At 36.1% G+C, this 24359-nt stretch overlaps 1 protein-coding gene across 1 annotated transcript in view; it reads left to right on the top strand.

The window, feature by feature from the left end:
* nampt1 (nicotinamide phosphoribosyltransferase 1) overlaps positions 1–23007 on the top strand; it is a 50942-nt gene extending 27935 nt beyond the window's left edge. The window contains exons 7-11 of the mRNA XM_039761189.1: positions 11187–11412; positions 12961–13080; positions 15180–15320; positions 18916–19050; positions 19770–23007. Of these exons, the coding sequence (XP_039617123.1) occupies positions 11187–11412; positions 12961–13080; positions 15180–15320; positions 18916–19050; positions 19770–19883 (736 nt within the window). The 3' untranslated portion in view covers positions 19884–23007. The remainder of the gene's footprint in view (positions 1–11186; positions 11413–12960; positions 13081–15179; positions 15321–18915; positions 19051–19769) is intronic.
* Positions 23008–24359: the final 1352 nt, after the last annotated feature.

Raw genomic sequence — 24359 nt, 5'->3', positions numbered from 1 at the left:
AGATCAGTAAAAGAGAGATACTTCTACATCATCACAGGTTAGCAAGAGAGAGCAAGTGTGAGATAAAGCAAGCAAATTTATGGGTTTTCTGTCCAACCCCTACAGCCAATAGGACATCATGGTACTTAAAAGCTTCTGATCCAAGCCAATTCCAAGCAGTCATACTTCAGACCAATGGGGGAAATAGAACATCTTAACACCTGCCCCCAAACCATATGTTAACGTAACCTGGCTTCCTTGCGGGGGATGAAAGGCTTTAGCAGAGAAATACTCATCCACCCCCAACTCTGTCATAAATTCAAAGAGACCCATTCCAAAGGGGGGGGGGAATGGGTTAAACACTAAATTACATTGCTTTGCCTAAATTACAAATAAAGACACACACAATATTTATCAAGTTATATGTAAAATCTCGCATCACAACGCCATCTCAGTTAACACTTTGCAAGAGATGTAGATCTACACTGATTATGCTTCCAGAAAAACAAGCAATTATAGAACCCAAAGATAGATGAATTAGTTAGTTTTATTTATTTTTTTATTAAATTTTTAAATCAAGTTTTATTTAATCGATTGGCACTGTACTGACCTGAAAGTTTTTTAAAACTTTTTTTTTTTTTTTAATATCCAACTTTGGTTACTGTAACAAACAGCATCTCTTATTTTATGTAACACAAACTGGAGAAGAATTGTTATTTCTATAGGCTGCGATGTGGTGACAGTGCCTCTTCTAACATAAAAAAATTAAGGAACTGGGCCCTTTATACAGCTATCCTGGGTTCTTGTAATCTATGATCTCAGTAATTTTCGTGGCAGTAAACATATAAGATGGGGTTCCTGGTATATCAGTACTGAAAAAGTGCCATAAACCTCACAGATTTTAAAAACTCTTTGCTACCAGTATGTTGTTAATTTCAGTGCCACAAGTAGTGTGCAAAGTGCTTGAAAAGTCCTATCGTTTTTATCATGGTGATAGCAACTGCTGATTCCCACACCTATCTTGCACACCTGCCTTTTTGATAATGGAACTGGATGAGCTGCGCAAGTGAGGACACTCTCAATCAGCATGCAGTTGGTACAGAAGTGATTAAGCGTTTTTATTTAAACAATCAAAGTACAAAATAGTGCAATGTTCTTCATTATAAATAAATTAATCTATAAAATCGGCTGACGTTCACGGGTTATACACAATCAATTAATAAATTGAAATAAATGATCCATTAAAATGAGGTAAAATCCTAGGCAGAATATTTTTCCCTTCCTTAAAAACAATCCCAAACCTTAGTTCCACCCCTTTAAAATGGACGCCTCTTCTGCTTACCTTTTCAGGTCTCTTCAGCAACAGGAGACAGCCACTGACAGGCGCAGTCATACTTATAAAATCCGGCTTAGGTCCCTTGCAGCCTTCTTTCAGCATCTTTGGGACTCCATGAGCCCTGCTCCTTCTCCTGCCGCCATTCCTCTGCTCTGCAGGAAAATGCACTAACCTCATTGTCACTCCTGCTCTATGCTGTGTTCAGCAGTAGAAACCTCTACCCCTCAAGTAGTAGCCTCTCACTACTCATGGAGCCCATAAATCAATTGCCTGCCTCCTCTTCTTCCGTTGCACTGGCTCTGCCATAACTTTGCCCTTACTTTCCTTTTTCTCTCGCATTTTCCACCATATTAGCCTCCACCTTGCTCTTTTCTTTTTCATTGCTCCTCCTGATTTCAACATGCAGGCTGCCTTTTAAATTGCATCACCTGCTCCAAGGTGTAAATGAACCACTTGACCATTCGCATATTCACATGGAAACTATGGAGGATCAGCCAAGTACCTCAATCAATCTTGGAGTGGCGTGTGCTCATTCCCAATTGTACCTACATCTTCCTGGAGCTACACAGTTTGGGACTTTCTTTTATTTAATTAAAACACACAGTGCCACAAACTTTATCACCTAGCTCATAAGCTGCCAGTTGCACGGTAAAGGATCCACATTGGATCACTTCTTTTTGGGCTTCTGGAAAGCAGGAGCTACCAAAAGGGCTTCAGGGATTGTCCTATGGACACCTGTGCGAGGATGGTGCTGGGGCAATGGAACTGGGCTTGGGTGCCCTGGTTGTAGCTGACGAAGGTGGCTGGAATTCGAGCCGCATAAAAGGTTGACTGCGCATGCCTGTGTCTCCATTTGCAGCGGAGTATACTGTAGAAAGTAAGCTGGAGCTGAGAGGAACACAAGAAAGGTACTAGGGCTTGTGTGAGAGAGAGAGAGAACCCAATTTTAACTGTTTTTGAATGGATATACATTTTTCTTTCCCGTCAGTCCCCATTACTGTACCTTATCGACATTTCTGGGTTTAAGCCAGGGATTTCTGAGCTAACCCAGACCATTGCAGTGAGTAGCTGGAGAGTAAATGTTGTAAGATGTATTAGAGTGCCATGTTCATTGCATCTTCACCAGATCCGTTGATAAAGTGAGCAACTAGTAGTGGATCAAGCAGGGAATTTGACAGGTGGGAGATACAGAATTATCAAACATTTAAATTACTTTAATTGTTTCTGAAGTTATGGCCACTAGCCTGTAATCATTTAGACTGTAAGCATTTTTTTCTTAGGTACAGGCATGATTGTCAATTCTTCGAAACAGGCAGGGACTTTACATTGAGCCAAGGTCTGAGTGAAAATGTTTGTAAATACAGGTGTTAATGTAATCAAAACAATTAGTTGTTTGCATGTGCTTTAATAACCCTGTTATTCACACCAACCTGGTTTCTAAAATGCCATGCATACTTTTATTCTAGCTTATTTCTTCTCCTGATTGAAAAAATCTGTCACAATTTCAGAAATCACTATATGTTGATGAGCTGAACATTCAGTGCTAAGTTTAGCAGCACAATCTCCGGAGCATAGGGTAACGCGTTTAAAGTAATGTGTTAAGTAGGAAGATTACTATTTTAAAGTAATGTGCAACCTGTTACAACACTTATTTTATTGAAGTAAAAATACTCTGCAGCAGTGGGTGTAAGGTTAAAAATAATGTACCAGTATAATGATCCTATGCAATTCTCAGTCGTACACCCAAGCAGAAAAGAGTGTGGTGCGTGAAGTGTCAGTTTGCAGCAGTTGTAATCCAGTTATTTGCTATAGATATGTTTGTAGTACTAAGGTGTGTTTTTTTTTTGCGAAAGGAAAACTCCATACGTGGACTTGAGCAAAGAAACCAAGTTTCTGCCTCGACTTGATCACTTACCTTATCCTAGTTTTTCCATGTGCGTGTAAATGCACTCTCACTGCCTATATGTTTGTAGTACTAAGGTGTGGTTTTTTTTTTTGCGAAAGGAAAACTCCATACGTGGACTTGAGCAAAGAAACCAAGTTTCTGCCTCGACTTGATCACTTACCTTATCCTAGTTTTTCCATGTGCATGTAAATGCACTCTCACTGCCTATGGGCCAAATGTTTTGAGAATGACACAAGTATTAATTTTCACAAAGTGTGCTGCTTCAGTGTTTTTAGTTCTTTTTTCAGATACAGTAATCCCTCGCTATATCACACCTTGACTTTCGCGGTTTCGCTCTATCGCGGATTTTATATGAAAGCATAACTAAATATATAACGCGGATTTTTCGCTGTTTCGCGGGTTCTGCGGACAATGTGTCTTTTTACTTCCTGTACATGCTTCCTCAGTTGGTTTGCCCAGTTGATTTCATACAAGGGACGCTATTGGCGGATGACTGAGAAGCTAACCAATCAGAGCACGCAGTTAAGTTCCTGCTTGCTGAATGCAGTGTTAACCAGGAAGTCTCGTCTCGCTCATTCAGCATCAACGTGCTTCGCTGTGTAAAGAGTTGTGCTCTTTTGTGTTTATCTTTGTGCATAGTCAAGCCCTTCATTATGGCTCCAAAACGATCTGCTACTGCTTCAGGGGCCGTGCCCAAGCTCAAACAGAAGATGTTAACGATTGCTGAAAAGGTAAACGTTTTGGATTTGTTGAAGGCTACAATTCTTTTTATTTAAAAAGTAGGAAAGGAATATAAGATCTACGGCCGCAGTGTCCTTTTAAAACAAGTGCAAAACAAGTTGTAAGTGGATGTAATAAGGCAGTAGTCTGGATGGAATCTCCTTTAGGGATTTGGATTGAAGACTGCCAGAAGAAGAACAACGGCAGTGCTACACAATCGCCTGAAGTGGCTTCTTTAAGGGCTGTAACGCTCTCCTTTGTTGTGCAGTAAAATAAAACTCATTGTTATCGGACAAGTCATCGTGTCATTGTTGGTGAGTAACCATAATTAATTTTCTACTTACAGTACTTAGTACATGTACGTACGTTTAGTATCACTGTACACACACATTTACTGTATACTATTTTTGTTGCATTGTACGTATTTATTGCTGGTGGCATGTCTATCGTAATGGCTGTAACATGTGATATCGGAGACACTCAATATCTTTAAAATAATATTTAGGTTTTACTGTATATAAACAGTGTGTTTATATACATAATTTCAATGAATCTTACCTAATATCTAAGAGAATACAAAGGGATTATGCTGTATAACTCTGTGGGGAATATTTATAAACAGTGTGGGAGAGTTTATAAGGGCTTAAAATATATAAAAATAACCATAGAAACATATGGTTTCTACTTCGCGGATTTTCATCTATCGTGGGGGGGGGGTCTGGAACACAACCCCCGCGATCGAGGAGGGATTACTGTACTTCTATGGTATACTGAAGTATAATTGCAAGTTTCAGAGGCTTTTATTGACAATTACATTAAGTTTATGCAAAGAGTCAATGTTTGCAGCCTTGGCCCTCCATTTTTTAAGACCTCTGCAATTTGCCCTGGCATGCTGTCAATCAACTTCAGGGCCAAATCCTGACTGATGGCAGCTCATTCTTGCATAATCAATGCTTAGAGTCCACCCTCCTCTTGAGGATTAGCCACAAGTTCTCAATGGTATAAAGTTCTGGGGAGTTTCCTGGCCATGGACCCAAAATTTCAATGTTTTGTTCCCCAAGCCACTTAGTTATCACTTTTGCTTTATGGCACGGTGCTCCATCATCCTGGAAAAAGTATTGTTCGTCAGCAAACTGTTCTTGGATGGTTGGGAGAAGTTGCTCTCGGAGGATGTTTTGGTACCATTCTTTATTCATGGCTGTGTTCTTAGTCAGAATTGTGAGTGAGCCCACTCCCTTGGCTGAGAAGCAACCCCACACATTAATGGTCTCCAGATGCTTTACTGTTGGCAGTACACCAGACTGATGGTAGCGCTCACCTTTTCTTCTCTGGACATTCTGTTTTTCTGGATGCCCCAAACAATTGGAAAGGTGATTCATCAGAGAAAATGACTTTACCCTAATCCTCAGCAGTTCAATCTCTGTACTATTTGCAGAATATCAGTGTGTCCCTGATGTTTTTTCTTGGAGTGAAATGGCTTCTTTGCTGCACTTCTTGACACCAGGCCATCCTCCAAAAGTCTTCGCCTTACTGTGTTTGCAGCCTGCCTGCTGCTGTTTCTGAGCAAGCTCTGCACTGGTGGTGCCCCAATCCCACAGCTGAATCAACTTTAGGAGACAGTCCTGGCTTTTGCTGGACTTTTTTGGGCACTCTGAAGCATTCTTCACAACAGTTGAGCCTCTCTATTCTAACTCAGCATGACAGTGTGATCTCAAGCCTTGTCCTCGTCAACACTCTCACCTGTTTTAACAAGAGGATCACTGAAATGATGTCAGCAGGTGCTTTTGTGACGGGGGTGAAATGCAGTGGAAATGTGTTTTTTTTGGGATTACGTTAATATTCATGGCAATTAATTGCAGTTCATCTGATCATTCTTCATAACATTCTGGAGTATATTGTTCAATAATTTATTGTAGCAGTACTGTCTCTTTCAAACGTACTAACATCCAATTCCTGTCATTACTTTACTTTCCCCAAATACCCAATCGGCACACAATCCGCTCTGTAAAGGAACATTGAAATATCTTCATAGTACGTGTTTAATTATTCTATCCATCTATCCTTCCAGTGTCGCGCCAGCCTCAGCAAATATACAGCGCAAGGCAGGAACAATATGTGAACTTGCTAGTGCTGCGACACCATGTCCTCACATGTTTAATTATTAACAATACAGATTATTTAAATGAAGTTAAAGTTTTATCTATGTAATATAATCAACATATTTTGCTGCATTTCATTTTAAAAATATCGTCATCATATGTAAATACGCACTTTATAAAGTGGCGCAGGTTGTGTAATATAACTGTAGTGCAAGTTTACAGTGGGGTAACCGTACTTATAAGTACAAACAGTTCTACAAGGAGCAATTGATTAAGTGTGTTTATAGTTCTTGGGATGAAACTGTTTCTGAACCGCGAGGTCCGTACAGGAAAGGCTTTGAAACGTTTTACCGTGGCATGGGCAGCATGTGCTTGATGCTGTATACCGATAATTCTCTTTCCGATTAGCAGCTGCTGCTGTGATTCCCCACACAGATACAGTGATATAAATACTCCAAAGTGGTGCAGTGAGAGTAATAATATGGAAAAAGATGATCCACTGTGGCAACCCTTAAAGGGAGCAGCTAAAAGAAGAAAAAGAAGAAGATGGTGCAGTGAGAGTAACAACGCTAAAGCAGTTATGGTATTTGGAATACTATTGTTATTCCCTGGGGCATTATATTGTTACAGGTAATCTATAATCGGATGCATTACACTAATAAACAATATGCGGTTAGTTTCAGTGTATTTTATAAAGCCGCGTCAGAAATGTGGTTCTAAGAAATAAAGGATAACCACACAGGAAGAGTAGCACTGCTTTGACGCTGGGTGCTGCCAGTCTGCAAAACTCGGCGGAGAACTTGTGTCCGACAAGGTATGAGGTACCATGGAAAAGTGCGTGTCTTTACGCCAAGTGTAGGTTTTATACATCGTGATTTGAACATGGAAACGTTTTTGCGCAATATTTCTGTGCATACGCACCATTTATACATGAGGCCCCAGGAGCTTTGCAGTATTTGTGTGTGGAAGATAAAACGGACTAAAAAAAGAGGGGAGGTGGGGTTGGACTGATAGAGAGACAAATCAGGTGGTTTGATTTCTTGTGTGGTCTACTGGGGGCACCTCAAACCTGCAATAAAAACTGTTATAGTAGAGAGGGATTAGTCTGTTTTGGTAGGGGGTGGAGGAGTTAGGCTTGATTTGTAACCAGTTATTCCTTGTAACTTCAAGGCAGACAAACAGTAATCTGAAGAAACTCTGTTCCAGCTTACTTTTTTTTCCCCTCTCTATCTGCTTTTGGTATCCTTAATGTCCTTGTGGAGTTGATAGCTAGCCTCTTTGTAAATAGCTGTCTCTACTTTCATAAGATGCCACTTTAGTTTTTCTCACTATCAGAAATGCATGGGTTGTCATTATTGTATTTCACAATAATTTTTTCTGGAGTACAAATTTCCTGACAAAATCTAATGTAAGAAGTAACTGTCTAAATTCATCATGGACATCTTTGATACCTCCCAGACAGTAGAGATCTTTCCATCTTGCTGACCTTCCACAGCCAACTTAGCCAATATATACAAGATTTTTATTTCTGGTTCAGCTGTCTTTTAATTTTTCTCTGTGTGAAGGGGCAACAAATCTCATGGCATAGTCAGTTGCCCAAATGGGAATGGCATGGTAAGTGTCAGAAATAGTGCTGTAAAACTGGTCCAAAGTTTTTTTCCTCTCTAGTTGCACATATCACCAGCTATTTGTATTTGGGAAGTTCAGATACCAAATTGAAATTATTAAAGCCCCCCATTTATAGTAACTGTGTAATCGAGGAATTTATTTTTAGTACCCAAGACTTGCTTGTCTGAAAGCTGCACTGTGATAGTGCTTTTGGAATGAGGTGGCACATAAACTCGAATTAGAATGACAGATACAAATTGTCTTGGCTGGTAAAACTATTTGTAATTGTCTGTAATTTCACATGAGTTGAGCAGCTTCTTCCCAGCAGTTTAACACTGTGTACTACAAATTGTTAATAAAGAAACACACTCTGCCACCATTAAGTTTGTTGCAGAGATCATGACTTTGATCAGCTCTAAACAGATTGTATCCAGGAAGATTGACAGGCTTGTTGTAGATTAAATCAGTCTGCCAAGTCTCTGTAAAATACTGAAGTGCGTGAATATTCAGTTGTAGAGAATATAAATAATCAAAGCTCATCCATTTTATTGCATGACAATCAGTTGTTTGAAAGAAACCTACTCGGTTTATGTGAGTGAAAACCACATCTCCTGAAACTTAGAGCTCTAGCTCTGCAACCTTGCTTTCTTCTGTTAGTGCTGGTTGCACTCTCTCTTCCTGCGTGTATAGGTCCCCGTCACACTAAGGGACACCTATCCATGCCTCTGCTCTGGTATCCTGCTGCAGCGAGTTCAGATACATGGCTAAAAAGTTGGATGTTGAAATCAGAAAACCATTGAGAATCCATTTGGCATTGAATGTCTTGTCTGAAATAAATCCGCACAAACTACATTTATGAACAAAAGTGAAAAAAACTACTGAGACGGCAGTTCACCTTTATTTGCCACCATCTTTTAGTTCCTTTGGCACCATTAAGTGTTATCGGATTATACAGTATATAAAAGGAATACTGAAGAATAACAGATAAGCTGGCTCTTTGTAGAGCACATTACAGACCAAAGTGACTTGAGATGGTTGACCTGAACTGTTTAGCTAAAAGGGTGGAGTTTTCACATTCTCTTTATACACTGTGTGCACAATTATTAGGCAAGTGAGTATTTTGACCATATCATCATTTTTAATGCATATATTCCAACTCCAAGCTGTATTAACTTGAATGCTTATTGGATTTAAGCACGTCAGGTGATGTGTATTTGTGTAATGAGGGAGGGTGTGGCCTAAGGAGATCAACACCCTATATCAAGGTGTGCAGAATTATTAGGCAGCTAGTTTTCCTCGGGCAAAACGGGCCAAAAAGAGATTTAACTGACTCTGAAAAGTCAAAAATTGTAAAAAGTCTTTCAGAGGGATGCAGCACTTTTGGAATTGCTAAGATATTGGTGTGTGATCACAGAACCATCAAACATTTTGTTGCAAATAGTCAACAGGGTCGCAAGAAACGTGTTGAGAACAAAAGATGCAAATTAGCTGCCAAAGATTTGAGAAGAATCAAACGTGAAGCTACCAGGAACCCATTATCCTCCAGTACTTTCATATTCCAGAGCTGCAACCTACCTGGAGTGCCCAGAAGTACAAGGTGTTCAGTGCTCAAAGACATGGCCAAGGTAAGGAGGGCTGAAACCCAACCACCACTGAACAAGAAACATAAGTTGAAACGTCAAAACTGGGCCAAGAAATATCTGAAGACAGATTTTTTTCAAAGGTTTTATGGACCGATGAGATGAGAGTGACTCTTGATGGACCAGATGGATGGACCTGTGGATCAGTAATGGGCACAGAGCTCCACTCCAACGTGGAGGTGGGGTACTGGTATGAGCTGGTATTTTTAAAGATGAGCTAGTTGGACCTTTTGCATTGAAGATGAACTCAAAATCAACTCCCAAACCTACTGCCAGTTTTTGAAGACACTTTCTTCAAACAGTGATACAGGAAAAAGACCATGATTTTTATGCAGGCCAATGCTCCATCACTTGCATCGAAGTTCTCCACTGCGTGGCCAGCCAGTAAAGGCCTTAAAGATGAAGGAATAATGACATGGCCCCCCTTCCTCATCTGACCTAAACCCTATCGAGAACTTGTGGGCACTTCTTAAACGCTAGATTTACGGGGGAGAAAAACAATACACCTCTCTGAAGAGTGTCTGGGAGGCTGTAGTCACTGCTCCACAAAAAGCTGATCGTCAACAGATCAAGAAACTGACAGACTCCATGAATGGAAAGGCTTATGACTGTTATTGGAAAGAAGGGTGGTTATATTGGTCATTGATTGATTGATTTATTTTTTTTGAAATGTCAGAGATGTTTATTTGTAAATTTTGAGGTGTTTGTTTATTATTCTGACTATAACAGATGAAAATAAGCAAGTGAGATGGGAAAATTTTCATTTTTCCTTTAGTTGCATAATAAATCTGCACACTAATAGTTACCTAATAATTGTGCGCACATATGTATTCCCCTGATGATGTTCACACTCACATTTCCGTTGTGAAACATTCAGGTTTCAGGTTTATTAACATTTTGGATTGACTGATAGCACTGTGTTTGTTCCATATTAAAATTAATCCTCAAAAATACAACTTTCCTAATAATTGTGCACACAGTGTATTTAGTTTTCCTCCCAACATGCCAAATGTATTTATAGGTTATTTGTGAACCCCAATATATGGCATTCCTTGTTGATTGTGCAAGGCAGACTTATTTGTGCCTTCATAAAATAAAAATGGCAACCTTTTTTGCAAGCATATGTAGACGTCAGAACTGTAATTTTACATTTGTTTGTAGTTATTTATGCTTTAGAACACTTACCGGTAAGTCCAGGCCGTAAATCAGTTTTTTTTTAAACTTTCAAAAGCTTTCCACCTGATCATCCTTAATCCTTTCATAGCATTTGCATATTTCTGAATATAAAGCTATAGCCTTATTTTTAACTTTTAGATTGTGTCACATATGGTTTGGAACCTTGCCCTGCTGATATGCGTTTAAGGTGGAAGGACAGGGGAGAGAGAGTGTGGTCTTGGCATCACTTCCCCAGGACGTTAGAGGGCAAGTCCCACCGGTTTTGGTGTGGCTAATGAGCCACCTGGAGCACTCTCGGGAGTGAGTTAGAGAGATCGAGGGAGTGCTATTCCATGTACTGTGCTGCTGTGGGGAATGAAGGAGAAGCGCTTTCACACAAAATAAACATACAGTATGTAGTGTGCAAAACCTATGCCTTGTGTGTGGTTTGGATGGCTGATCTATGCCCTGCAGGCCACAGTAGGTAGATAGATGTAGCTTTTTTTTTTTTTTTTTTGTCCCACAAGGGACATTTTTTGGCTTTAAATAAATAAAAATTGTGAGAAATAAAGAGCTTCTTTAAAAGAGCTGCTACTTGCACAGCACCTGGATTCATCCTTATGATTGAAAATAGTATTTCTATCCTTGTGAATGTTGCTTGTGGTACAAAGTATGGTAGCATCCCATGCATTTTGAAGTTGATTGTGCAATTGGTGTTAATATTGCTTTTTTTTTCTTTTTAGCACTATAACTGCATGGGGAAAGGATCACGAAAAAGATGCTTTTGAACACATTGTGAAGCAGTTCTCTTCAGTACCAGTGTCAATAGTCAGTGACAGTTATGACATTTACAATGCATGTGAAAAGATTTGGGGTGAAGACTTGAGGAGTTTGATTGTAAGCCGAAGTGCAGATGCTCCTCTGGTTATCAGACCTGACTCAGGAAACCCACTGGACACTGTGTTGAAGGTATAGCAGCATTGTTTGATTATAATGTCAAGTAAAATGGACACCATGAATAACTTATTTTCAACTGCTAGAGTACTAGTTTGTATTATTAGCATTCATTTTAAATTGTTTCATATATATAATTGATTTATGAATATATCTCAGTTTATCCCTATGCTGAGCCTGTATCCTTACTACTTTCTGTAATTTACATCTACATTTGGTTGTATTTTCTTATCATTTTTTAATTTATTGACACACTAATGTAATGTTTCTCAACCACTGGGTCACAACCTATTTTTGGGTCACGAGTTGTCATTGGTGGGTTGCATGTTGCTATTCTTTGTGTTTGCAGTCCACTATTAAAAGAATATAAATTGCCCAGTCCGGAGAAAGATCTAATTGTTTTTAAGTAAAATCATTATTCTGTGAATACTTTTTTTTGCCATGTATATAGGTAATGTCTTAAGTAGTCTAAAGTTGATAAATTGCACTAGAAATAATTAAAATATGACAATAGCTTAATTAACCCTGGCTTATCAAGCAATTTATACTTAAGCCACACATTGAAATCTATTCTTTAATATTATAAAAGCAAACTTTCATTGAATGGTAGAATGACTTAATTGATAAACTTAATTTTACATAGTACATTTTCTATTTTAAAGAATATTTCAGTGTAAAAAAAGTATGCTAAGGTTTTAATGTTTCCTTTAACTTTTTAAAGACTAACTTTTTCATAACCTCTTTTCAAAATCCAGTTCACATTTGTTTGCCCCCAGCCAAACATTTCACCCTTGAATACATTTTAAAAATAAAATATGTTTAACATAAATATTTTATTTGTTTTAATACCTAACAAACACATTTTAGTTGATACAAGCCAAACACTAATAGTATTAGATTGGCCACAGGAGAATTTTGACCTCAGTGTCAGAAGCCAGCTTAGATCACATGGACAGAGAAAAGACAGTCAAAAGTAGTTATGGCACCTTATGCAAGAAGATTGAAGAATGTAATGCCAGCCCACTGACACAAATTGTGTACTCAAGTAAAATGCTTCCGTTTTGCATTGTAAAAGGGGTCACACAAAAGACAGATTTGTTCTAATGACACAAGACATTCCTATTTTTTATTGTCTCCTTTTTAGTGTTTTGTTTATTGGAGTAAATAGGTACTTAATGCAAATGTAAATCGCTTTGAAACTAAATTTTTAGGTGGTCTAAGAATTTGCACAATACTATATATCTGATATAGCAAATATGATTTTTGTTGTGGTGCTCATTATTTTAATTTACAAATATATAAAAACTGAAGCACAAAAAGAGGAACTAATTGGAGTAGGGTCTTTCATCCCTTCACATTGGGGGGAAAAAATGAGTGCCTCCCCATTATTTAAAAAGGATATACATTTTGTAACTTCAAATTAACCTTTTCAGTGACTCATTATTTGTCACTGTAAAATAACTGCAGTTTGAGAGGGAGACTGTTGCAATCTTTGGATACTTTAATGCCTAGTATACAGTAATTTTATTTTTAAATTATTTTATTATTTCGTTTTCATTTTAGGTCCTGGAGATCCTTGGAAGAAGGTTTCCACCAACCGAAAACAGTAAGGGGTATAAGGTGTTACCCCCATATATCAGAGTAATCCAGGGAGATGGTGTGGACATTAATACTTTGCAAGAGGTTTGTGATGGGCTATTTATAATTCTTAAGTTCACCTACACAAATGAGACTTTTTATATAACTGTTTACTACAACACAAGTCTGGTAGTTAATGAACTTTAAGGCAGAGTGGTGGCTTTGAGGCTAGGGATCTGCACTGGCAATCGGAAGATTACCGGTTTGAATCCCGTAAATACTAAAAGGGACTCTGCACTGTTGGGCCCTTGAGCAAGGCCCTTAACCTGCAATTACTGAGAGCTTTGAGTAGTGAGAAAAGCACTATATAAATGCAAAAATTATTATTAAAAAGAATTATTTGTAAGGTAGTGGATTTTTTGTATTACTTCATTGTCGCATATGAATGGTACAGTGTCTCATGTAACCAAATATGTTCATTGGTTATTGTATTTTATATACTGGGGATGCTTGCTCTTTACAAGTTCATATCCCACTTTTTTGCTTGCAGAATCTGAATTCCACACATAGTTAAAGCATATACTGTCAGGCCAGATGTCAAATGTAGATTGCCCTGCCATTGAATGGGTGTATGTATGTAGACGTTATTTGATATTTCATGTGGTCTGGGAATGTTCACAGCAACTTTTTGGCCAATGTAAAATTTTATTCTCATGTTTATCCATGTATATTCTTGTCCCAGTCTTGCATGAAAATTGTAAGAGATTTATATATTTAATAAATTTCAATATTTGCAGGAATCCTATTGTCTACAGAGAGAAGTGAATACATAAGTTAATCATAATATAAATGAAACGTGAATTTGGTACACTTGACAATCCATATCAAGTTTTTATGCATTTTAAACAAATCAAATTTGATTTGTCACATATAAATTACACATACAGTACAGTTTGTATTGAAATTAGGCCAAAGTCTGTGTGCCTTAACTGCTAGAAACTGCAAATATTTAGTCATGTTGTCATACATTTTTGTAATATATTAATGAACCTAATTTTTCTCACGCTTAACAAAAATACTAGGCTATAAACGGTTTATTCTGTGCATCAACATGGCCTCTTCAATATAAACTTATGAACTTATATTAATAATAGTTATAGTCCTCTTGAAAGGTTTTGTACAGCATGGATGAATATTGTAACATATCATTCTGGCACTTAATTAGTGGAGTGCTAGAAAATGAAGCTCATTTTCTTTTTAAAATAACTATACCTTTTTTTATAATTTTTTTTTCTTGATACTTTTATATTTTTTGATTTATTTGTATATAGTGGGTACACTTGACACCACCTCCAAACTACATTTGATCCTACATTTTCAAATTGCTTTGTGATGAACCTAAATGTATTGTCCAATTCTTTCATTCTAGGCTAAAATACCATAGTTGGTTCTGAAATTCTTTTAGATTTGCTTATCGGGAATTTGCTGTGCTCTCACACATTTTGCAAAATGGTTTCCAACAGGAAAACTGACAAAATACACTTTAGTGCTTCTATTATTTTGCAAAAGACATAGGATTTTTGTTAGTTGCATATTCCAATAAAGGTATAGGTAAAAGCACTTTCTCGCAGAGCCAAAATGTCTGGATTTAACCCACTAATGCCAAAGAAAGCCCTAAGCCAGGTTATATGTGTATTCTTTTGCGCAGTCTTGTTGGTTTGTGCTACAAAATTAAGGCCTTCTCTCCATTACAGTGCTTAAGATTACCGTTGTATTTAACAGTTTGTGAGTATTCTATTTTATGTTGTGTTTCAACTCATTCCGTTCAATTTTAACATTACGACACATCTTTGGTATTGTGGGATAATGGTGGTTCCGATAGAATTCAAATCATTCTTGAGTGAACCATTTAAGCAATTTACTAAGATGTGTTTAATCACACATTTCAAAACAACTTAGTAATTTCCATTGTGGGTAGCATCCATGCAGAAATGAAAAGAATAATTGAGAAATCCATTACAGTGTGCAACACACTGTTCCTTCAGTCTTACTTTCCTAATGTTTTCAAACATGTGTTCCTGCCTTGCATCCACTTATCACCTGTTACCCTGAATTGGATTAAGTGCATTTGAGAATGTTAAGTTGTGGCCCTTTTGTTGTTCTGTAACACAATTTTTTTATTTTTTTATTTTTTTCCTTTTCAGATTGTTGAAGGCATGCACAAACACAGCTGGAGTATTGAGAACATTGCCTTTGGATCAGGAGGAGCTTTGTTACAGAAGTTAACTAGAGACCTTCTAAACTGCTCATTCAAATGCAGTTATGTGGTCACCAATGGCCGAGGGGTAGGCTTTTTTTTTTTTAAATAATAATCTTTTTATTTGATGTAAAATTTAAAGGGGATCACTAAATTTAACTAAAAATGTAACTGAGCTGAATCTAGACTGATTAAAAGCATGTGGCCAACTATACTGGCACAAACATTTACTATATTAATGCCAGAATAATGAAATGTCGTGCTGTTTTAAGCCCAGGTAATGTATTTGCTCCCCCCATTCATGAAGAGACATATCACTTACTTTCCAGAGATATTAGTAAATGTTTTACACATGTAAGATGCCATACAACTTAACATTGTGTGAGGTTGAAGACTAGGTGTTAACGTCATGGCCGATGGTTGATCCATTCATTGTTTAATGAGCATTAACTTCAAAATAGCATTTGTGTAATAATGTCAACACAAATAAATGGTTGAGTGCATGAAAAGATATATAAATAGCAGATTTTTAAGTTTAGCAGCATTTACCTTCTCAAAAGATTCCCTTTTAATCCTCTCTCCATTTTGTATACCTTTGCAAACCCAAATATTGAGAATTCATGTTTTTGTTTTATTGCATGAACTTCGTCTAACCGTTCCTTTCTGGTACATGTATGAATATATTTAGTTTTACTGCTAAAGATGTTGAATCATCTGAATAGTTACCAGAAGACCATCATGCTTACTTGAAGACAACATTAATAAATTATTTATTATTATCTTTACTTATATTTAAATAGAATAGGACATCTTTTTCCTTACAATTTATAATTCATCCACTATAAAAGAGTGTATCAGTTTGAATAAGCAAGCAAATGTAATATAAGATATCACCTCAGATTTTTTCATTCCACAGTATAACTCATTCTGGTATTACTCTGAACACTACCACAAATGGATTTCTCTTAGACACATAGCATGGTCTGACTGTGTAGTTTGATATTTTATACCTCTGCTGGGTTTATATTTCATTGACTTTTTCTATAGGGATCATAATAGTACCATGACTTGGTTATTAGTCTCTATACTTTTTCTTGGGGTTTTAAGCTTGAATTAAGTTTTGCAATCAAAAGAGTTTTAATAAAGTTTAATGTCAGGAGATTTTATGTATTCATTATCAGTTTTAGAGATGGGTTATTATTTCCTTTTGGTAAAGGACTGAGTCACCAGCTGCAATTTGCATTAATACTCGTGACAAATTAATGGCAAGATTTAACATAGGAAAACAGGTTTAAAAAAAGTCATTGATTAATGAGTAGGTGTGATACGCTGAACAGAAGAAACAATGGTCATTGATGAAGCATGCAACTACTTAGGCTACCTTAGACATAATAGGTGGAGCTGATCTACAGTGCATATGATGAAATGTAATACACTACTGTATTTAAAATTTCCCAGCATTATATGTGTTAAGTGAGATCTTTAACTATAGATTGTTTGTCATCCCATTTTGGTATATGTTAGCCAAGATTAATTTAATTGCATTAATTTTCCCCACCATTATAATGGTGCTGCTCAATATCAGAGATTACTTCTGTAGCTGTAAGCAGTGTTGCATCTCTATTCCAGGTCCTTTAGTTGGCCAACCCATTCGCTTTATTAGCTTAAATTGTTCTTCAACATTTAAGTGAGTCTCCTGTAAGAAGTCTGTTAGGATTTCATTGTGCCAAGATGTGATAAGACTTTTTTGTTTTGAATTTATGACTGATTCCTTTTACATTCCAACTTGCAGAAACTAATGATTTATTAATGTCAGTTTTTTTGCATTTTTGAGATCATATTTCTTGTTAAAAAGGAAATGTCACATTTTTAACCTATTGTGGCTTAAAATAGAGATTACAAATTCTGAGCCCTTTTGTATTAGTGTGTGTGGGTGTGTGTGTATTTTAAAGCAAAATTAAAAAGAACAAGATGTAAATAGTAGGTGTAAAGTACACAATACTTTTTGCAGGAAGGATTGACTGGAAGGTTATATGCTCACACAATATATAGTGCATAGTTAAATGACAAGAGTACAACAATAGACACTGTATTATAGTGTGGTTACCCAATATGCCTGTTTTTTCACTGCACATGTGCACTATTTTAAAGTAGGTGTAGACTACATTAAATTTTACAATACTATTTGATTTTTACTAGAGCTTTGAGTGGCATGACAGAAGCATGTGGGCAATATGGCACCAACAAAAGAGTGTGGTGAGAAGAATATGCACATGCATATTACAAATAATGCTGGTAGTAAACCCCTTAAATTTAAATTTATGTATTTATGGGAAAAGATATAAATTAAATTTAGCATAACAAGATGGTTTTCCCTCAGGGATTGAAACAATATATAAAAAGATAAAAAAAAAACACAGTATACACAACAAATAAAGAGGGACCACAAACCATTGTAAATAAAGGTGACTTTTCTGTCATTGTCTATAATTGCTTGTATACTTTTACACATGCAATATGATTCTAAGTGACATCAGGCTATCTTTATTTTGAAACTAGCTTTGAGCCTGTTCTTGGTTTCTCGCATTGTCACATTTTTGTTAGATTTGAAATGCTGCATCACAGATCTGAACAAAGATGGTTTATACATGGTTTCTGTACTACTTGAACATAGTTGACATTTTTCCAGATGTAAAAATATGTTTATTTTTTCTGTTAGATTGTCTGTCTTTAGTGATTGATACACTAAGCATATTCCAGTCAGTGCACTCCCTACCATCTTTCTACACTTTTATTGCTCACTGATGATTTAATTTCAGCAGTTCAGTATATGCAAGAAGTAGGTACAAAACGGATGCTCTCTGACTTGCCAAAGATGGGACAGAGCTAAGCCTTATAAGTGTGATCTTAAATATTTTGCTGAGCAAAAAGTCTGTTGTTAGACCTGTAAGAGAAGAGAAGTAACTTTTGTTTGTTTAAAAACACTTAACAGTGAAATCTTCTGCATATGTACAATTTTCCTACCTGTGCTCTTACTGGATACAGTTGTTCTATCTGAATTAAAAACAAAGAAGCCACCCAGAGGTAGAACAGAATCCAGTATAGTTCACTGAATCATCTAGGTTTCCATAAATACAAATGTCCAATTTTTTTTCAAAGTGTTGTCAAAGTTCAGTCTAAATTAGCATTGTAAAAATAACACAATAAAAACACTGCACTATTGTATAGAAGTTTCTGCCTTGGTTCATTGTGTGTTATAGTTTTTTTAAATCCCTAATCTTGCTATTTGTAATAATAGGTTTGCTAGAAAGTTTTTTTTTATTTGTATTTTTAAGAACATGCCTTTCAGTTCTATGGCAAGGCCTGGTCTTGTTTTTAGTTTGGAACCTAAAATGCATGCATAAGGTGTCACCAGGCACCAATATAACATGAAAATAAATACTGTGCTTCATGAAATGATTAAAAAAGGTTTAAGAGCTGTTTTTATTGTACAGTTTTAAGAGCATATGAATTATTCCTATCATTGTTAAGAGCATTAGTTGTTGAGAAAGCCTTGTCAATTTCTATCCCTGACCATATTAATCTTCACAGCTGCTATTATGGCAATGTTTTGTTTGCTCTGCTATAGTGTATATGGTACATAACGGCAGTTAACAGGTAAATTGTGTGTGTTTGGTTTTTAGGTTAATGTATTTAAAGACCCGGTTGCAGATCCAAACAAAAGATCAAAAAAAGGACGTCTTTCATTGCACAGAACACAAAATGGAGACTTTGTTACTCTTGAAGAGGGTAAAGGAGATCTAGAGGAATATGGAGAGGTATGCAGACATGAAGAGGATTACAGTACATTTCCTGAGAATATTTTAATAATTGATATCTTAGAGATTGCACATTTTCATTGTTAATTGGTCTCTGTTTTAATATTGACTTTTGTGCCAGAATCTGGACATTTTGGAAACTTACGGTTCCCCATTGCACTATACCCATCCCTGCAGATTCTGAGGCTAGATGGGTGGGCAGAGTCCATGGCATTCACTACCTGCCTAAGAGAGCACAGCTTGCTGTATTTGTTCTGCAGTGATTTAAACAACACTTACTTCACACAGATGTAAAGTCATTTAACTTGCTACTTTCAAAACATTTTTTTTTTTTTTTTTGGTAATAATATTTTAGAGTTTTACAATTTTAAATGAAGGCACATATGTGATGATAATAATATCAGTGCAACAGTACAGAAAGGTATACTAATGTTGGAGTGTAGAGACCACCTTTGAACAGTAATGTGAACAAACAAATCTTAAATGAGTGTCACCACTGGGCTAGACAGTAGATTCCAAAGACTAAATGTTTTATTAGGCACAGGAAGAGTGAAGGTATGCTGCAATATGCTTGCCATCTTGTTCAGGGCTGGTTTCTTAGCTTGCACCTGATTAGGGTAGATTTTAACTACACATGGCCCTGAAATAAATAAATAAATAAATAAATAGTTGGAGCACAGGCTTGGCATTTTTCTTGACTGTTTCTTTTTGTTTTGCAGGATCTGCTTCATACAGTGTTTAAGAATGGAAAAATTCTTAAGACATATACATTTGACGAAGTGAGAGAAAATGCCAAATTAAAAGAAACTGAAATTGAAGAGCTGCAGCAGTGAATCACATTCCAAATCTGTGTGTGTTTGTATGTGTGTGCCTGTGTGAATGTGTGGGGAGTGGAAGAAATAGTCCTCGGAAAATAGTGTTTGCCTACTCTGCCCTTTTCAGTTAAAAGCACAGTGCTTGGGAGTGTTTAATAATGAATACTGTAAGAAAATTATTATTAAACAGTTGAAAATCAGTGGTATAATACCAGTACCAGAGAGCTTTATACAATGAGAACATAGTACAACTGACTGTGTACAGATTTATTTTGTTTTTAAATTTTAGAAACTACTGAACTTTTATTGTACAGTTGTAGATGAATTGAAAAAGAGCAAGACCATATTGCCATAAGTTGAACTGATGCAGTCTGTATTGTATATAGATCCAAAGGAATTTCTGGCAATATGCGTAAAAAGATACATTTTCATTTATGCAACTTTTTAAAAAGTCCAAACTTTGTTCCTCAGTAGACGATACAACTACTGTTACAGTAAATGTTGGAGAATGTTAAAGTAGTTTATGCTGCACTAAATACATTACCCTAAAATTAATGCCTCCAATTTTTTTTTGTATAGAAGTGTCATTTATTTTCCATCTGATGTATTTGTAAAGCTTCAAGAGCATAAAGGTGAAAGGGATATTTAAATGTAACTAATAATCCACTCAATATTTATGCCACTGGTCAAAAGTTTTAGATCACCTCAGTTTTTCTTCAAATGTAATTGGTTGAAATGCAGTGAATTACCTAAAATTGTGAAAAGGTAAGCAGTAAACTGCCAGAGTTTTAAATTTTAATTTTAGGATAGCAAAAAATAAACAAAAAAAAATTCAGAATATTACAAATGGGCCTTCTGCAGGGAGCAACTAATGGGTTACAACCTACAGGTGTTCTGCTGGAATTTAATGTAATTTAAGCCTTGCAATTTGAAGCAAACAATTTGCACAGGTGTCCCAACTTCTGTTGATTACTTAAAAACCCTCTGCCTGTCTGAAAGCAGAGTTAGAACAGATTGTGTTACTAAACCCTCTAAAGTACTACTTGGACAATATTCCAGTAATAATAGCAAGAAAACGGCAATTAACAAATTAAATGATACTGAGCATTATTACCCTTAGAAGAGTAGGCCTTTCATTTAGAGATATCGTTTTAAAAAAAAACACACAAAAATCAAAGTGTCAGTAAGTATGGTGTCCTACTCAATCCAAGTGCAATCAGAAACTGAAAGAAACTCTGACAGGAAGAAATCTTAAAGACGCAACCTAATCAAAAGATAGTGTCTGAGGGTCACTAGGTTGCATGATAAATGCCTCACAGCACAACTGCTTCAAGCACAGAAAGTCTTCTGGACCGATGACTCGGAATTTGAAATTGTGCAGGGTGTTTGTACATTGTTGAGTTTGTGAAAGGATGGTTCCTCAGTGTGTGACACCAACTGTCAAACATGGAGGAAGAAGGGTGATGGTCTGGGGTTCTTTTGCTGGAGGCAGAGTTGGTAACTTGCACAGAGTGTCTTGCATTCTGATTTAAAAAGGGTTACCACAGCACTTTGCAGCACCACACAATACCTTTTGGTCTGTGTCTAGTAAAAGTATACCTCCAGGCCATGTCACAATTACAAGTTAAAAGAAAAAACAAGAAGGTACACTTCAAAACATGGATTAGCCAGAACAGTTTCCAGACTTAAACCCCATTGAGTTAGTTTGGGATGGACTTGACTGGACAGAAGGATGAAAAGGAAGCAACCTACAAGTGTAACACATTTGTGGGAATTTCTGCAATAGTATTAGGAAGATCTTTTCTGACCAATATTTATTTGATTTCCTTTATCGAAAGACTGCCACGTGTGTGATTGGCTGTTGTATCAGCAAAAGGTGGCTACTCTGATGAATTAAAAATTTGAATAAAAAATGTGCACACTTTAAGATTCCTTATTTTTTCTTTATTTGCCATTGTATATTTGTTCTATGCCTTTATTTCATGAAACGTTGACATTAGACTCTGTGCATTTCAATAAAACTGAAAAAAACTGAAGTGTTCTAAAACTTTTGACTGGTAGTGTATTGTCAGGTCTGCATTCACTTCCAAGTCAAAAACAAATAAAAATCATGCAGCTGGCCCTCTCTGTAAAAATACAAACCTGGATAGGTAGCAATAATTACTGCCTTGTTAAACTACAAATGCAATATATTAGACTCCGAATGAATGCCATGAAGCCTCATGGTGTGAAATGATTCGCGTCTGTCTTCTGCAGTCCAACCTTGTCTTAGTTTTTACCTCTTTTCTTCTTTTTGCCAGTACAGGATATTTGGGGAAATACTGTTTAATCAACAGTAAAATAAAACTGGAAACCACAAATAATTATTTTGCTTAGAATTTATATTTTAAATATTAAAATATTTTTCATTAAATGAAGAAACATTGTTTGAATCACTTCTGCATTTTAATGTTTGCTGTAGATATCTCTGTGTCCAAACTGCCGCCTTAATAGGTAGTTTCCCTTATGTAAGGGTATATGCTATACAGAATGATACTTTTCTAGACTTATATATATATATATATTATCACAGTACAGCTGAAACTATTTTATACCAATGAAAATTTCATGTAAATCTTAAGTTTCCTTAAAATTGTGTTGTATCTAGTCAGCATTTGAGCTTCAAGTGAGTGTTCAGTATATTGAATGAATGCTGTTTCAAAAAAAATATTTTTTGTAATTTAAAACGCTTGTAAAGAGTACAGTTTTATGTGTTGGTGTATTGTTTTCAAATCTAAAATATTTTTTTCAAACTTTTGTATAACATGCTGTGGCTATATCGTCATTAATATTAAAGTGAACACCCTATCTTTTTGTTTAAATGCTTGTTTTTTTTTTTTTTTCTCCCCATGTTTTTTAGTAGCATACTCCCTCTCTGACTTTTGAACATTTGTAGCACTCTGCACATTTTTGTGTATACCTTGGGCAGAAATTTTAAATAATATATGTAGAGCTAATTCTGACATTTAATCTGCAGTTAAGACACCTTCCAATGTACTTGTATTTTGTGGGTGATTGTTAAGAGTGTGGGAGCCTTTGAGTATTCTTTAAAATACAATTGTAGTTTGGTGATTTGAGAGATAAACTACTGCTGTCATTGTTATTTTTTCAGATTTCCTTATAAAAGATGAATGTTTAAAATTAAAATGCAGTTATTTGTAAGCTCAGTATTATAAACATTTAAATGTCAAGTTATATTCTTAGGACTATTCTGGGATTTACAAAGGTTAAGAATTTTATTTGTGTGCACATAAATGGTGCTTAATGGTGTTATATCTTTTAGCGTACAATAGTATGTACTTGATAGTAATTTTTTTTCTGCATTTCACACCTAACTATTTTAGGCTCATTTGGTTAATAAGGTAAAGCAGTGAATGAGTGAAAATGACCTTAGTTTTCAGTTTAAAATAAGTACAGTTTCTTTTGACTATCCGTTTATGCTTTTATCAGCTTGCTCAATCTAAATGTAAGGTCTGCTGCATTGGACATAATGAATGACCCAATCAAGAACTGGGAGGGTGGTAAATGTGTAAATAGTAAGGCAATCGTAATGGCTCTGAAGTGAAACGATTTGGATTTCAGTTTGGCCTGACTCTTTTGAAAGTGTTTTTTTTTTTTTTCCATTTTCTAATTTCACTTTAAAATGTCCCTTTATTCACATTACAAAATCTTTTTTTTCCAGCTCATAAATATTTGTAAATGTGGTTCCTTACTGTACACCACATGAGAAGCTAAACTAGCATTCACTTCAAACAGAATTTGGGATGTTCAAGTGGTTTTCCTACTGTTACAGGTAATTCAAAATACAGTGGCAAAAATCATTAACTAAAATTTCACATTGCATAACTCCTGTGTAATTAGGATGAGCATATACAGTAACTAAAGATTTTTAGTGAGGGCATTGGCTTCCAGTTAAACTTGCAGCCAACTTTAAAAACCTTGCCTTACCGAAATAATAAATAGCTGTAAATCCAAAATGTACTTTGCTGTCTCCAGTGATTTGAGTGGATTTGTAAAACTACTCTAGTGGGCAGGGGCATTAGCCTTGGGGCTCTAAACTCTCCAGTATTGTTTTTATAGGTTGGCACTAAATGTTTCCCATTCCTCTTTTGTTCTCTGTATTCAGTGGTGCCGCTCAATGCCCCTTAGACTACATATGTTCTTGCAAGTGATGAATAGATTGTCGAGCTTTTGTGGTATTCTGTGGGAGTCATAATAATTTTATTACTAAAGCTGGAGGACTGGCTGAACTAGGACAGTTGCAACATGAGAGTAGTATTTTGATGATTTAAGAAACTTGTGTGTATATTGAATAGCCTAAGGATGAAAGTGAGTGTTTGTTATGGTAGAGTTTTGTGGTCCATTACATATTTACTTTGGTGTATATCACTTTGTGATTTAGTTTTGACTGTTCTATGTTTGAAGTATTTTTTCCTTAAGGTGCAGTCACTTACT

Source organism: Polypterus senegalus, chromosome 8 (assembly GCF_016835505.1).
Source record: "Polypterus senegalus isolate Bchr_013 chromosome 8, ASM1683550v1, whole genome shotgun sequence".
Taxonomy (NCBI): domain Eukaryota; kingdom Metazoa; phylum Chordata; class Cladistia; order Polypteriformes; family Polypteridae; genus Polypterus; species Polypterus senegalus.
This window is presented reverse-complemented; position numbering and strand designations above follow the sequence as displayed.